This window comes from Conger conger, chromosome 9 (assembly GCF_963514075.1).
Source record: "Conger conger chromosome 9, fConCon1.1, whole genome shotgun sequence".
NCBI lineage: Eukaryota > Metazoa > Chordata > Actinopteri > Anguilliformes > Congridae > Conger > Conger conger.
Window position 1 is genome coordinate 55,948,701 of NC_083768.1, and position 13,687 is coordinate 55,962,387.

At 44.2% G+C, this 13,687-nt stretch overlaps 1 protein-coding gene across 1 annotated transcript; it reads left to right on the forward strand.

The window, feature by feature from the left end:
- The first annotated feature begins 2,507 nt into the window (after positions 1-2,507).
- LOC133136638 (procathepsin L-like) lies at positions 2,508-12,923 on the forward strand. Its single transcript, XM_061254283.1, has 8 exons — positions 2,508-2,751; positions 4,360-4,505; positions 6,047-6,169; positions 6,828-6,992; positions 7,654-7,878; positions 9,517-9,682; positions 10,930-11,035; positions 12,445-12,923. Exons 2-8 carry the CDS (start codon positions 4,374-4,376, stop codon positions 12,542-12,544), a joined length of 1,017 nt encoding a protein of 338 aa, XP_061110267.1. The 5' UTR covers positions 2,508-2,751; positions 4,360-4,373; the 3' UTR covers positions 12,545-12,923.
- Positions 12,924-13,687: the final 764 nt, after the last annotated feature.

Here is a 13,687-nt window from a genome sequence, read left to right on the forward strand (position 1 = left end):
GCATTTTCTGTATGTTTGTTTTGTTTTTTAATTCTATGAATACAGTGTGCAGAGACTCTTTGGGGTGATGTTACACTATGAGTAAGTAAGTAAGTAAGTAAGTAAATAAGTAAATAAGTAAATAAGTAAATAAATAAATAAATACATTTCAACTTCAGCTAGGATCCAATCACTGAGACAAATAAGACATTTGATGGTGAGGACTGAAGGCTTGGAGCCAATCAGAAAGCTTCCACCTTGTTTTGACAGCTACTTCTGCTTCCATTTTACATAGAAATGGGTGGAGCTCGGGTTTGTAAGAGGATCAAAACAGTTGCATGGAAACGTACTGGTTTTATCTGACCTGATGTTCACTCATGTTACTTATGTACTACATCAACAGCCACTAAGAAGCTGCCTTTACAATTTTATGAACATTTTTGGAAAGGGTTACAATGCCATATTGTAAATTATAGCTTACTATACTGAACACATACAGTATGTCTTGCTTGGTTGTCAGAATATTATAAACTACATTCATTACATGACATTACATTTACTTACCGTAAATCCTCAAATTGTGGCCGGGGTCTTTTATTTACTTAGGCTGCACAAAGCACAGGCCTTTATTTGGGGCAGGCTTGTATTCGAGGCAGGTCTTTATTTCTTATTTTATTCTTAGAAATAAAGTCAAAGGCTACACTTAAAGTGGGCCAACACTGTTCGACCGTTCAGAAATCAATTACTGTAGGCTAATCAGGAACACGGTTTGGTAAGTCATAGTGTCAGTCTTAACAGACTTAGTTTATTGCAAATATTCTCAAACGCAATAAATCACATGAATCACAGAATCCATAAAACAACAACTTGCCAGACACGCCTTCATGAACAATAACAAATCAGCGTAGATAACAGCAAGTTAAGGATCTTTTTTTCCTAAAGTGCGTTTTATTGTGAGACATGCGTTTCGTTTGGAGCAGTATACCGGTAGATTTTCGCTTTGGTTTGGGATTTAATTTACTTTTGGACTGTTTGATTCTATTGCTAAATGTTGGGACTGATGGGCACTGAAATCTGCGGGGTATTTGATGGTTCATTGTTAAGTTTTATGTAGTTGAAAGAGTGTCGGGATTTCCACTCGTCTGTTTATTGCGAGCCAAGGCAGCCGCTTTCATTCATTCATTGAACGTGCGCTGTGGTGTAAATACATGGAACCCTTATTGCGTAGCCAAGTAGCCTAAATTGAGTTAATTTTTAATTTTACCTGATTTACTTTTTTATTAAATTCGTAGGCTGGAATGCCTCGCGGCAACAATTGTGTTTAAATGTCTACTGCTTCAGCCTTTGGCAAGCTACTCAGAAGGGGGCGGCAAGCGACTTTTAGCTTGAGAGCTAAATGGTGTAGGACAACGACTTTTCATTGGCAACACTATTAAACCAACCAACAATATAAAATATTAAGAAGAGCTCTTTTATTTCATTGAGTTAAATCGAAACAATGTCTTCTAGTGCTCATGGACTGATAGCCCTAGTGGTAGGCAATATTACCCCGGCTTGTATTTGGGGGCCGGCGTATTTGTCCGAATCGACCACGCCCCCGGCTATTATCCGAGACCCGGCTTCAAATAGAATCCCGGACACAATTTGAGGATTTACGGTACAAATTAGCATACCACAATTGGCAGCTAGAATACCCCGAGTACAACAATACAATATCTAATACAAAACACATCAATATCTATATAACTATATAAGTGCCATTATAGTCTATGGCATATAATCTGTACATGTGCAAATCAATAATGTTAAAAATTTGAGGCTAATATTATGTTTCTTTAAACGATTTATTTGGGTTTTACTGCTGGATCAATCAATCAATCAGTCAGTACAATTGAAATTACAGCATGGACACAATGTCATGATGCACTGATAAAACAATCATTTCGAGTGACAGCATTCAGTAAAAATAGGAAATAAGGCTTATTTAAAAATAAAAACCTTATAGCTCTACCTCACCTGTAAAACGGAAGTAGCCGTGGAATGAAAAATGTGTCGCTCTACAGCTTTAAAACCAGACCGTCTGGATTGTTTGGATTTTTTTGTCGTGGCTCTTATGGAAAAATGTTTTCTAAAAACATGGGTTAATAACAACATTAAAAAACATTAAAAAACTAAACAAATTGATTTAGTGAATTTATTTTCATCCCCGAAGCAGTGGACCGTCTATACTGTTTACCACTTGAGTAACACACAACATGCGATCGGTATTGGTCTAACGTCTTCATGTCTTGTGTTTGTGTTTAAAGCCAATTATCCTTATTCAATATACTCAGCGTAATCAGACTGTTACCCACGACTTGATGTGATTATGTAAACAGAGAGGGGGAGAAAGACAAGGCATTATGCGTTGATCATTTAGGTGCTGCAGATTAGCATGCTTTAATACAAGGAAACGACGAGATAGAGATTGGTGCTCAGACAGCCTCGAGTATTGCATTCTCAGTTTCTGGACTGAAATAACTTTCACATGACTGTACGGAAAGAGGAAGCAAGATAGGCTACACACGGAAAGTGAAAGACAGATAGATAGAAAGAAAGAGAGGGATCAGACAGGGAGCGAAAAAAGAGACAGACAGACGGAGTGAGGGAGTTCGTTCTTGGGAAGAAAACTTCCTCGACGCAGCGTCGGGTGGGCAAACTTCGGGCCTTGTCTTATCCAGTTGCTAGGCAACCGACCGCGCATACCGCTCTCTTTTGGCAGGACGCGGCCAGGTAAGCAGCGTTGCGTCGCCGTCAGACTTATTTACGGCGAAGACGCTGTTCTGTCCCGCGTCGCCGTAAAGAGTCCTATAGAGCGCCTGAGCGATCTGACGCACGATCTAATAACGTTTATTCTTGGGCTGATTCTAACCTGCTGCGATCAGTATGTGTTGTATAGACGCTATGTAATGTTGGTTAACTACAGGGTTGAGAGGTATTTAAAATACATGCATTTAACATATATATTTGAATACATGGACTTCATATATGCTTGATATGTTTTGCTGGATGACATGCATATGTGTCACCTACAAAGCATAATCAAGTACATCTATTTGTGAAGTATTTCGTATTTTCTTATGAGAAACGTTTGAGTTTGCTTACCATGTGGCACTTCCTTGTTTTTTCTTTGCGTAAGAAGTGAGCTTGAGAGCTTTGAAGTCAGGGGAGTGGTCAGCACCGTCATGCAGTACGATCACAGATCAAGTATTCACCAGCCCTTAAAAACCAGACATGAAAATCACATGTGAACGCCCAACATGTTGCGAGTACACCGGTGTGCCGAAAACACATGTGGTTTTTGCACACCTGCGTGTTATGTTTGTTTTTCCACACCCAAATGTGAACTACATGCAGGGCTTTAGTGTTGGCTTTTCCTGTGTGCCTTTCCCACAGAAGAGTCCCCGAACGGGGGCGTGCGTCATGCCCTGGGCGAAATATCATTATTCAATTCTACGTCATTTTATTTGTATTGCGCTTTCCGCAGCGGACGGTCCCAAAGACGTTCTGCAGAGTAACAAGGGAGGGGAAACGGGGAAATACCAGCCCTAAGCCCCCAGATAGCTTACGAGGTTAAGACTCCCGAGGTATACGAGGTATACTCTGGGGTATACCCGTCCTTCGCTGGCCTGCAGGTTGAAATAGGGGGTTAAATGTAAGCCCTTTATGGGCAACATGGCTCAGGCAGTAAGAGCAGTCGTCTCATTGGCTCAGGCGGTAAGAGCAGTCGTCTCATTGGCTCAGGCGGTAAGAGCAGTCGTCTCATTGGCTCAGGCGGTAAGAGCAGTCGTCTCATTGGCTCAGGCAGTAAGAGCAGTTGTCTCATTGGCTCAGGCAGTAAGAGCAGTCGTCTGGCAGTCGGAGGGTTGCCGGTTCGATCCCCTGCCTGGGCTGTGTCGAAGTGTCCCTGAGCAAGACACCTAACCCCCAAATGCTCCTGACGAGCTGGTCGGGGCCTTGCATGGCAGCCAATCGCCGTCGGTGTGTGAGTGTGTGTGTGAATGGGTGAATGAGAAGCATCAATTATACAGCACTTTGGATAAAGGTGCTATATAAATGCCAACCATTTACCCTTTTAGCCACTGTGGCCCATGGGGGGACGTGGTCAGTAATGCACGTGTCACTAAACTTTGACCAAACTAGCTGGAAGTTTTTTTTTTTCTGTGTTCAGGCCTGGCCTAAGCTTTCCATAATCGCCCTGTAACAGTGTCTGTAGAAACGATTCTGCACGGACGGAATTGAACTGAACTGAACAGGGAGGAAGAGCAGCAGCCAACATGTTGCCGCGGAAACTAATAATTATGTCTGCTTTTTGTCTAACCCCCCCTCCTTTTTCTTCAGGGCAGAGACTTAGGATGCGTGCCTTGCAGGGCTTCTTTCTATTGGTCCTCGGAATCATTAGCCACGCCCACTCCCATCTCAACCTGACTCTGAATGGTCAGTGGGTGGAGTGGAAGGACCAATACAGTAAGGAGTATGGCAGCCAGGTAAAGGCCCTCACTCACCGAGCACTTTATTAGGAACACTTTTACTGTATTACATTTACTTATTCATGCGATTATCGAACCATCCAACTGTGTGGCAGCAGTGCAACGCATGCAGTCATGTAGATTTAATTCATTCAATCTAAATTGGCTAAGAAGTTAAACCGATTGGCTACGGAGTCCACACGCCTTGTTTCCAAGGCCGTAATTGGCCGCTGATTGAAAGGAGACCATGAAAACCTGCATTCCAGGACTGGGGTTTGGCACTTCTGATGCAGACACACTGACTCCAGGACTGGAGTTTGGCACCTGTGATGCAGACAGAGACCAAAGGCCTTGAATCTGGGGTTTATTTTGAGGTTGTGGTTCACACCTGCACTGAGCCGTTATGTTAACTACGTGTCTCTTTGTTCAGTTTTTTTTGGGCCCATTTTGAAAGAGCTTATTACAGGACTTCTCATGTCCTCAGCCCGGGGAAGACATCCCCGCAGTCCTGTACGCCACAAACTGCCACACTCTGCTTACGTAATCCCTTCTGTTGGGTAAACTTATTTCTGTTTTCTGAGTCTGGGGAGTCTAAGCCTGGTTTAAAATGTGGTTTGGCCCTGTTTTACAATGTGGTTTGGCCCTGTTTTACAAGGGAGTCTGGGCCTGTTTTAAAATTTAGTCTGGGTCCGTTTTAAAATGATACTGGGTCTGTTTTAAAATTTAGTCTGGGCCTGTTTTAAAATGAGACTGGGTCTGTTTTAAAATGAGACTGGGTCTGTTTTAAAATGAGACTGGGTCTGTTTTGAAATTGGTTTGGGGGCCTGAGGTGCGCGTTAACTTAGAGGCTGAGATGTGAACCGGTGGAAGGAAACAGGGAAGTTGTGCAGAAATTCAGAGTCATTGTGGTTTCCTCTTCTCACCGTGTTCCTCTTTCATTGTGTTGAGAGATGCACCTGAGCTGTGTGTGTGTGTGTGTGCGCGTGTCACTGTGTCTGTGGGTGAGTATGCGTGTGTCTGTATGTATGGGCCTCTGTGCATGTAAAGGTCTACATGTAAACGTGTGCATTTATGATTGTGTACATTTTATGATTGTGTACATTTGTGTGTTTGCATGTATGTGTATTTTGTGCTTTGTGTGTGTGCGTGTGTAAATGTGAACGTGTGTACGTTAAACACGTGCATTTGTGTTTGCGTATATTTGCGTATGCATGCACATTTGTGCATTGTGTTTATATAAGTGTGTGTGTATTGTGTTCATGTGAGTTTCTGTGTGTCTGTATTGTGTTTATGTAAGTGTATGTGTGTGTGTATTGTGTTTATGTAAGTTTGTGTATGTGTGTGTATTGCGTTTATGTAAGTGTATGTGTGTGTGCATTGTGTTTATGCAAGTTTGTGTATGTGTGTGTATTGCGTTTATGTAAGTGTATGTGTGTGTGTATTGTGTTTATGTAAGGTGTGCTCATGTATGAATGTGCATGTTGATGAGCGGTTGTGTTTATACAGTACGGTTGTGCATGTTGATGAGCGGTTGGTAATGAGTTTTGAATCTGGGTCAGGGGGAGGAGACCCAGAGGAGACAGGTCTGGGAGCAGAACCTGAGGATGGTGGAGAAACACAACCTGGAGGCTTCTCTGGGCCTTCACTCCTTCACCATGGGCCTCAACCACCTCTCAGACATGGTACTGTTGGGCACTGTTGCCTTTTGTACGTCATTAGCTAACTTAATTATTTGTACTTGGCAAAATGTTCAGCTTTAAATCAACTGTCAAAGACTTAATTCAACCCTAAAAGAATTCATATTATTCTGGGAAGAACATGTGCCCTTCGATGGGCACAGCTTTTTTATTTTCTTTCAAATTGACCTCTCAGAATGACCGAGCAGGGTAAAATAAAACCTTTAACTTTTGGAATACTGTGGAAGCCATTAACTCTGTGAGGTTGTTTGTCGCTAGGTAACAGGTCGCCACACGGCAAATCTTTGTCGATAAGCTAACTGGTTAGCCACACTCATATTCCAGCGCTGTAGAGAAAGAGCAACATGGTTTCCAGAGCGGCTAGAGCCAATGTTTTAGATTTCACGGTAAACTCGATTACTGTGGAGACCGACCGAGGTGTGGTCTGTGGCCAAACCTAATAACCCGCCTGTCAAATGAGTTGCCATGAAAACAGGGCAAGGGGGGGGGGGGGGGGGGGTTTGGACACTTCCCGAGTGTGTTCTGTTACTCCTCATCTCACCCCAACCTGCCTGTCACACAAGTTGCCATGACAATGGGGGCAGGGGGCGTGACCCTTTCTGAGTTTCTCTGTCACTCCTGGACCCCACTGCGGTCTGCTCAGATGTCTGAGGAGGTGAACGCCCTCCTCAACGGGCTGAGGGAGGAGGAGGAGGAGGAGCTCCGTCGTCACGGCAACCTGACGGTAGCCCCGCTGGGCGGGGGCGTGGCCCTGCCCCCGTCGGTGGATTGGAGGAGCAAAGGCATGGTCGGCCCAATCAGAAACCAGGTGAGCTCTTGTGCTGGTCACCGGGGAGGCATATCGTTGGGAGCCGAGCGCCTCTAGTAGAAAAGAAAATAAGATTTCTAACCTAGTGTGTATCAGCTTGTGACATTATTAAGGAAAAATTGAATTATACAAATAATTTTAAGAATGGGTGGAGCTTCCCATATCATACAGACGTAACTGCAAACTGTTACATTGTTTATGAATCCTGGCCCTGAGCTTCACTACACATTCAAGAGGACACTTTGTTAGCAAATAATATTAGAAAATAGCATGAGACATTGAGGTTACATCACAGTGGAAAGTTGCCCTAGGCTTGACTTCTGTTCATTAGTCATTTAAAAGACGTGGTGAGCAACACATTCATGCTCTACATGCGTGCATACAAAGAGGAAAACACATCCTATGAACCAAAACCAACTTTATCTGTACATTAGTCTAGCATTTGCCCAGCATTAGCATAATATTAGCCTAGCATTAGCAGTGCATTAGTTTAGCATTAGCCTAGCATTAGCATACCATAGCATTAGTCAAGTATTAGCCCACCATTAGCATAACATTGGTCTAGCATTAGCATAGTGTTAGTCTAGCATTAGCCTAGTAATGACGTAGCATTAGCATAGCTTGGGCACCAGTCTCACAGCCAGTCACACCTCTCCCTCAGGGATCTTGTGGCTCGTGCTGGGCGTTCAGCGTTTCGGGGGCCTTGGAGGGCCTGATGAAGAGGTCCACGGGCAAGCTGGTCACCCTCAGCCCCCAAAATCTGCTGGACTGCAGCACCAAGTACGGCAACCACGGCTGCAAGGGTGGCTTCCTCTCCAAGACCTTCAACTACATCATCGGGAACAAGGGCATGGACTCGGACAAGTCTTACCCCTATGAGCACAGGGTAAGGAGGGGGTGGAGGGGCAAAGAGGGAGGACCCCAAAGCATCATGGGAGTAGTAGGAGAGGAGAAAAGGGCTCTTGATAACGGGACAGCCCAATAAGCTTGTAGAGCAGGGGTGGGCAACTCCTGGGTGGGTAATGGGGCGCTGGTACGATGCACAGTTCTCTTACCCCCAGTTACCCCGGCTGAATGAAGTAATCGCCTGGGTACGCCCACACTGGTTCGCCTGGAGATTACATCACAGTAAAAAAGTTTCACAAGGACACGAGAGCAGTCTTCAGCCCGTTATGTACGCCCCTGTCAGGAAGTGCAGCTGAAGTGTCAGGTGGTGTAAATGCCAGGGCTAAGTAAGTGCTTCAGGAACAGATATTAGCCATGTTGCCCACATCTGTTTTAGATTATCTACTGGACGCTTAGCCTGGCTCTCCTGTAGTGGTTAAGGATGTGTGCTTGGAACAGAGGGGCTGCTGGTTCAAATCCCACGCACCCTGCAGCTTTACCCCCGGGATCACTGAGTAGTCCATGTCACCGAATTTCGGCATCTCCTCTAAACTGCATGAATTCACCACCCATCCCCGTCGGTCTGGCCACCTAATCGCTCCCTCAAACCAGAGGTGGAACGTCCAGGGGTCAGAGAGTGTTTGTTCCTGTAAGGGTGATTTTCTTAATTGATTCTTAATTGACAATGTGTGTTAACATAAAGACTATCATGACATAATTACAAATAACCTTTTAGTGATAATCCTTATTACTATGAGACCACGTTCTGAATTAAGTGCTTACTAGGAGTCTTTCTCTGTCTCTCTCCTAGCAGACAGACAGCCTTTGACCTGAATGTATCTGCTTCTCAGCTAGCACATTCTGGTCTTACAGCAAGGTCAACATGGGGTATTCAGAAGACAAAATACTGATAAACGTTTATGGCCAGCTTCATATATTTTTGTTTTGGTAAAGCCCCCCCGTCTGGAAAAGTGTGTATAAGAGTCTTACTATGTCTGATTCAAATCAGAAAGCCGGCAAGCTTTCTCACTTTCTGTCATTTCTTTGCAAATAAATCCGAAAGTTAATTCAAGTATAGCTATCGTTGTTTTTACTGGGATCTGTTTCATCAGACGATGCTCGCCTGTGAATTGTTAAAAAGGGCATTTTCCCCGAACATCCCCCATATGAACTCAGCCAGGACATCTCAACCAATTACCTCTGCCTCCTGGCTGAAGAATATTGCTAATTAACAAATCCAAGTGACTGGAACAAAATACTGGGGAGGACTTTTTTTTAACTTTCTGAACCTGGATTTTCCAGCTCAGTCTGAAACAAGAAGAACTTTTTGACATTGTATGCCAATTAGAGGGCAAATCATCCCTCATTAAAAGAGACAGATTATTCATTTAAAAACTATTGAGTGTAATGAATAGCCTCTTTGCACTTCATTTCCAGTAATGGTCCTCTCTCTCCCCATAATTCCACCTACGGTCCCCTCTCTCCATAATTCCAGTAATGGTCCTCTCTCTCCACATAATTCCAGTAACGGTCCCCTCTCTCCTCTTAATTCCAGTAACGCTCCTCTCTATCCCCGTAATTCCAGTAATGCTCCTCTCTCCCCATAATTCCAGTAACGCTTCCTCTCTCTCCGTCCCAGGAGGGGAAATGCCGGTACTCCGTGCAGGGCAGAGCCGGGTACTGCGGGGGGTACAAGGTCCTCCAGCACAGGAGCGAGACGGAGCTCCAGACCGCGGTCGCTAACGTCGGCCCCATCTCTGTGGGCATCAACGCCAGGCTGCCCACGTTTATGGGCTACAGAGGGGGTGAGAGCGCGCCCCTGACCTGTCCCGAAATCAGTATCACTCAGACGTGGGGAGGAGGAGTTATGCTTCACGTCAGAAATACAATATTATTGACAATAAAATTTGTTATCTTGGTGCCGCAATTTTAAATTAACAAGGCTATTACTTACAATACAAAAGAAACAAAGGGAAGAGAATATAATAGAATTGAATAGGACAGACTACTCGGTCCTTGTAATGCTTGTAATGACATTGTGTAGAGTAGCCGAGGAAAATAACGAACACGTGCTAATGGAACCATGAGGTCCACCGCTGTTTGCAGCATTCTTCTTCATTTTCTGGAGCTTGAAATGGAAGAAAGGGAAAGTCTGTCATGTGGAAAGAAGAAGTTATGGAAAAATGTCTTGAAGGCCGAATTGCCCTGTACGTTTAGAGGAGACCTCTCCTCCACATTATTTGCAGTTAACGCTGCACACCGCACCAGAAGGTTGTTGGTTTCATACCCCTGGCGTTGGAGCTAGTTTATGTGAGCCTAGGACATGGCAGGTAAGTATAGGCTGAGTAACATTGCATTAGAATTCAGTATTCATTAGAATGTACTGTTAGCGGATGACTGACTTACAAAATCCAAAATATACAATATATCAAATCTGCTGTAAAGCATTCAAACACTCAGGCTGGAAAATGCATGGAAAGATCCGTGCGTGTGAGAGATCGGGACTATGGGTTCAAACTTCATACTTCCAGGTTAAAACAGGTGGGTGGATTCCGGTTCCGGAGGGTTTTTGTTCCCACCAGTTACCCAGGCTAAATGAGCTAAATTGGCTGTACACATTGAACACTGGCTCACCCATACATAACAGTCACACGTTCCATATAGGCACACAAAACAGTCTTCGACTGTTATTCATACACAGGTAAAATGTGATGGATAATTGAGTAATTAAGGCCAGAGGTTAGCATGAAAGGCATTACATTACATTATTGGCATTTGGCAGACACTCCAGAGCGATGTACAGTTGATTAGACTAAGCAGGAGACAGTCCTCCCCTGGAGCAATGCAGGGTTAAGGGCCTCGTTCAAGGGCCCAACGGCTGTGCGGATCTTATTGTGAACCACCGAACTTGGTGTCCCAGTCGTTTACCTTAACCACTATGCTACAGGCCTATGCTACAGATACTGTTCTTGTTGCCCCTGTCTGGGGCAGACGGTCCATCGGTCTGACCACTGCCCCACCCCCCCCCTCCTCCTGCTGCTTCTCTCTGCAGGAGTGTACAGTGACCCACGGTGCAGCTCCAAAACGATCAATCACGCGGTGCTGGTGATCGGGTACGGCACGGACAGGGGGCAGGATTTCTGGCTGGTGAAGAACAGGTAGATCTCCTCCGTAAAACGCGCGGTACAGCGTGAATGGACCGCATTTATGTCGCATATTTATTCAAATGCCTTTCATTCGCAAACGCACACGCCAACATCAAAAGGCTGCTGTGGAAGGGACCAATCAGTTCGTCAGGAGCAATCTGGGGGTTAGGTGTCGTGCTGAGGGATGCCTCAACAATCCCAGGGCGGGGGATCGAAGCGGCAACTCTTCGACTGCCAGACGAACGCTGTTCCCAGCTGAGCCAATGTCGCCCCACAGGTTCAAGTTCCAAGCAAAAGGTTTAGGGTGAATTCGGCTTCTGCAATTAATGCGCTGCAATACTTTGTAACAAGCGCCCATGAATAAATAAGCAGTGTGCAGACACACGGGCAATGAATACGACACGCACATGCACACAAATAAAACCACAGTGAAATATTCAAAAGGCGCAAACGGGTATCCCATGATTTAAAGTATCCAGTTTAGAATCAGTCAAATCATAAGCAAATGTCAGTCTGACAGGAAAAACGGATCCCCACATCTGGTTGAAAAGAAGCAGTTCCTTCTTTGGCATAGATGTTGTGTCGGCCACATCTAGTGTCCATTTCCTGACATTACACCATTTAATTTATTTTAAAGATACTTTTTCGGCCTTTTTCAATTGGACAGTATATAGTATAGAGAGACAGGAAGAATGGGAGCGAGAGAGAGGGGAAGACATGCGACAAATGTCGGACGGTCGGATTCGAACCGCCGACGTCGCGGCTCGCAATGAGCATGCGGTTAGTGCTCTACAGGCTGCGCCACTGAGACACCATTTAATTTATTTTTATTTTTATTTTAATTTTTTTAACATTACACAGATTTTAATTTTTGTCTTCAAGTATGAAGTTCTTTTCTGATTTAAAGTGTCAATCCTTAATTATTAACATGAAAAGAGGTAGATAGTTGACACCTTCTCATGATGGCATTTCTGTAGCGGTATTGACTCAATATGTTCGCGTTCTTAAACCACTCGATTTTCCACTTGACATTCAGACATCGAAAATTGATGACTCAGACACAGGAACTGCTGAATGCAAAAAAAACAAGTGTCTGAAAGGCATCTTTAAAATTATGTTTGATACACTATTTTGCTCAATATTACCAAAATACCACGGGATTATTTTATATGAATAATAAACACAGTATATGCTCTTAGTAGCTAATAGCATTGTTTGGAATTGAACTCTGATATTTGGGGTGTGAAAACAAGCTTTTATATAAGATTATCTGACACTTTAATTAGCGGGATATCACTGAAGAAAATTTAATTATTGACAGATTGCACCTTAGCCTTTGTGAAAAATACTGTGTTTTAACTACCACATAGCTCAGGGGTATTGAATAATGACTTTGCACTGTTTGTTGGTTTGTTTCGTAGCTGGGGAAAAGGTTGGGGTGAAAGTGGATTCATCCGAATGGCGAGGAACAAACACAACATGTGTGGGATCGCTAACTACCCCACATATCCCACCATGTGATACGAACCTCCAGGGCCGAGAACTGCTGCTGTTCCACCCTCCCTTTACCTGGGAGTCAGGGGCCAGACAGACTGGCCAACCAGTGGCACTAATTACCCGGGAGAAAAAGAAAACCAGGGCCGGAGCTGGATTCCAGGTCCAGATTTGATGGTCCCTGCAAGTGGACTGGAAAAGTAAACCTTTTAATCACCTCTTAATCTTAAATTAAACACTGGAAAAAAACAGTATAATATATGCATACACAGTATCTATATGCTTGTCATGACCTTTATTTATATGGGTTTATGTTTGCAATGATTGGAATCCTTGGAACTTCCACAGGTCAAACGGGTTTAGCTGTTTTTTTTTAATGTATGCAAATAAAAATGGTTTACATGTAGGTATTGCTGTCGGTGTACTTTGTTGTGTGTGTGTGTGTTTGTGTGTGTGCATATAGTTGTGTGTAGTGACTTGTGTGTTGACAAATTTGTGTTTGTGTGCATGTCTGTGCATGTGTGGATGTGGATTCATGCAAGTGTGTGTGTGTGTGTGTGTGTGTGTTGTACAATTGTTCTGTGGACAGTATCCAATGGGGAAACATTACACATGGACTATAGGTGTACTTTGTTGAGTGTGTGTGTGTGTGTGTGTGTGTGTGTGTGTGCTTGCCTGTGCATGTGTGTGGTAGTGGATGCATGCACGCTTGTATTTGTGTGTATGCGTGTGTATGTGTTTGTGTGTGTTGCTGATGTACGATGGTACACTGATCAATATGTAGACAGAACAGAATCTCTTTGAGTTTGCAGGTTCAATTCCCAGTAGGACACTACAGTTGTTCTGCTGATCGAGATAGTCACACAGTAAGTGATATACTACAGTGTACGCAGTGCCGAAAGACAGAGCCCTGAGGAAAGAACTTGATTGGCTGAGACCCATTGCGTGGGTCTTTGGTTCCTGGAGTAGAATATTGTGTACCTTTCTGCAGAGATGAAAGCGACACAAAAGGCCATCTTGCTGACGCCGTATTGCGTGTTTCCGTGACGCCCACTCCGCGAGGTGACACGTAATTGCGCGAGCGTTGTGCAAGCGTTTACCGCTCCGCGCAGAATTTAGGAAGTTGGCAAGCTCACCCTGTTACACAGGAGCAACACCTGCAGGCTGCAA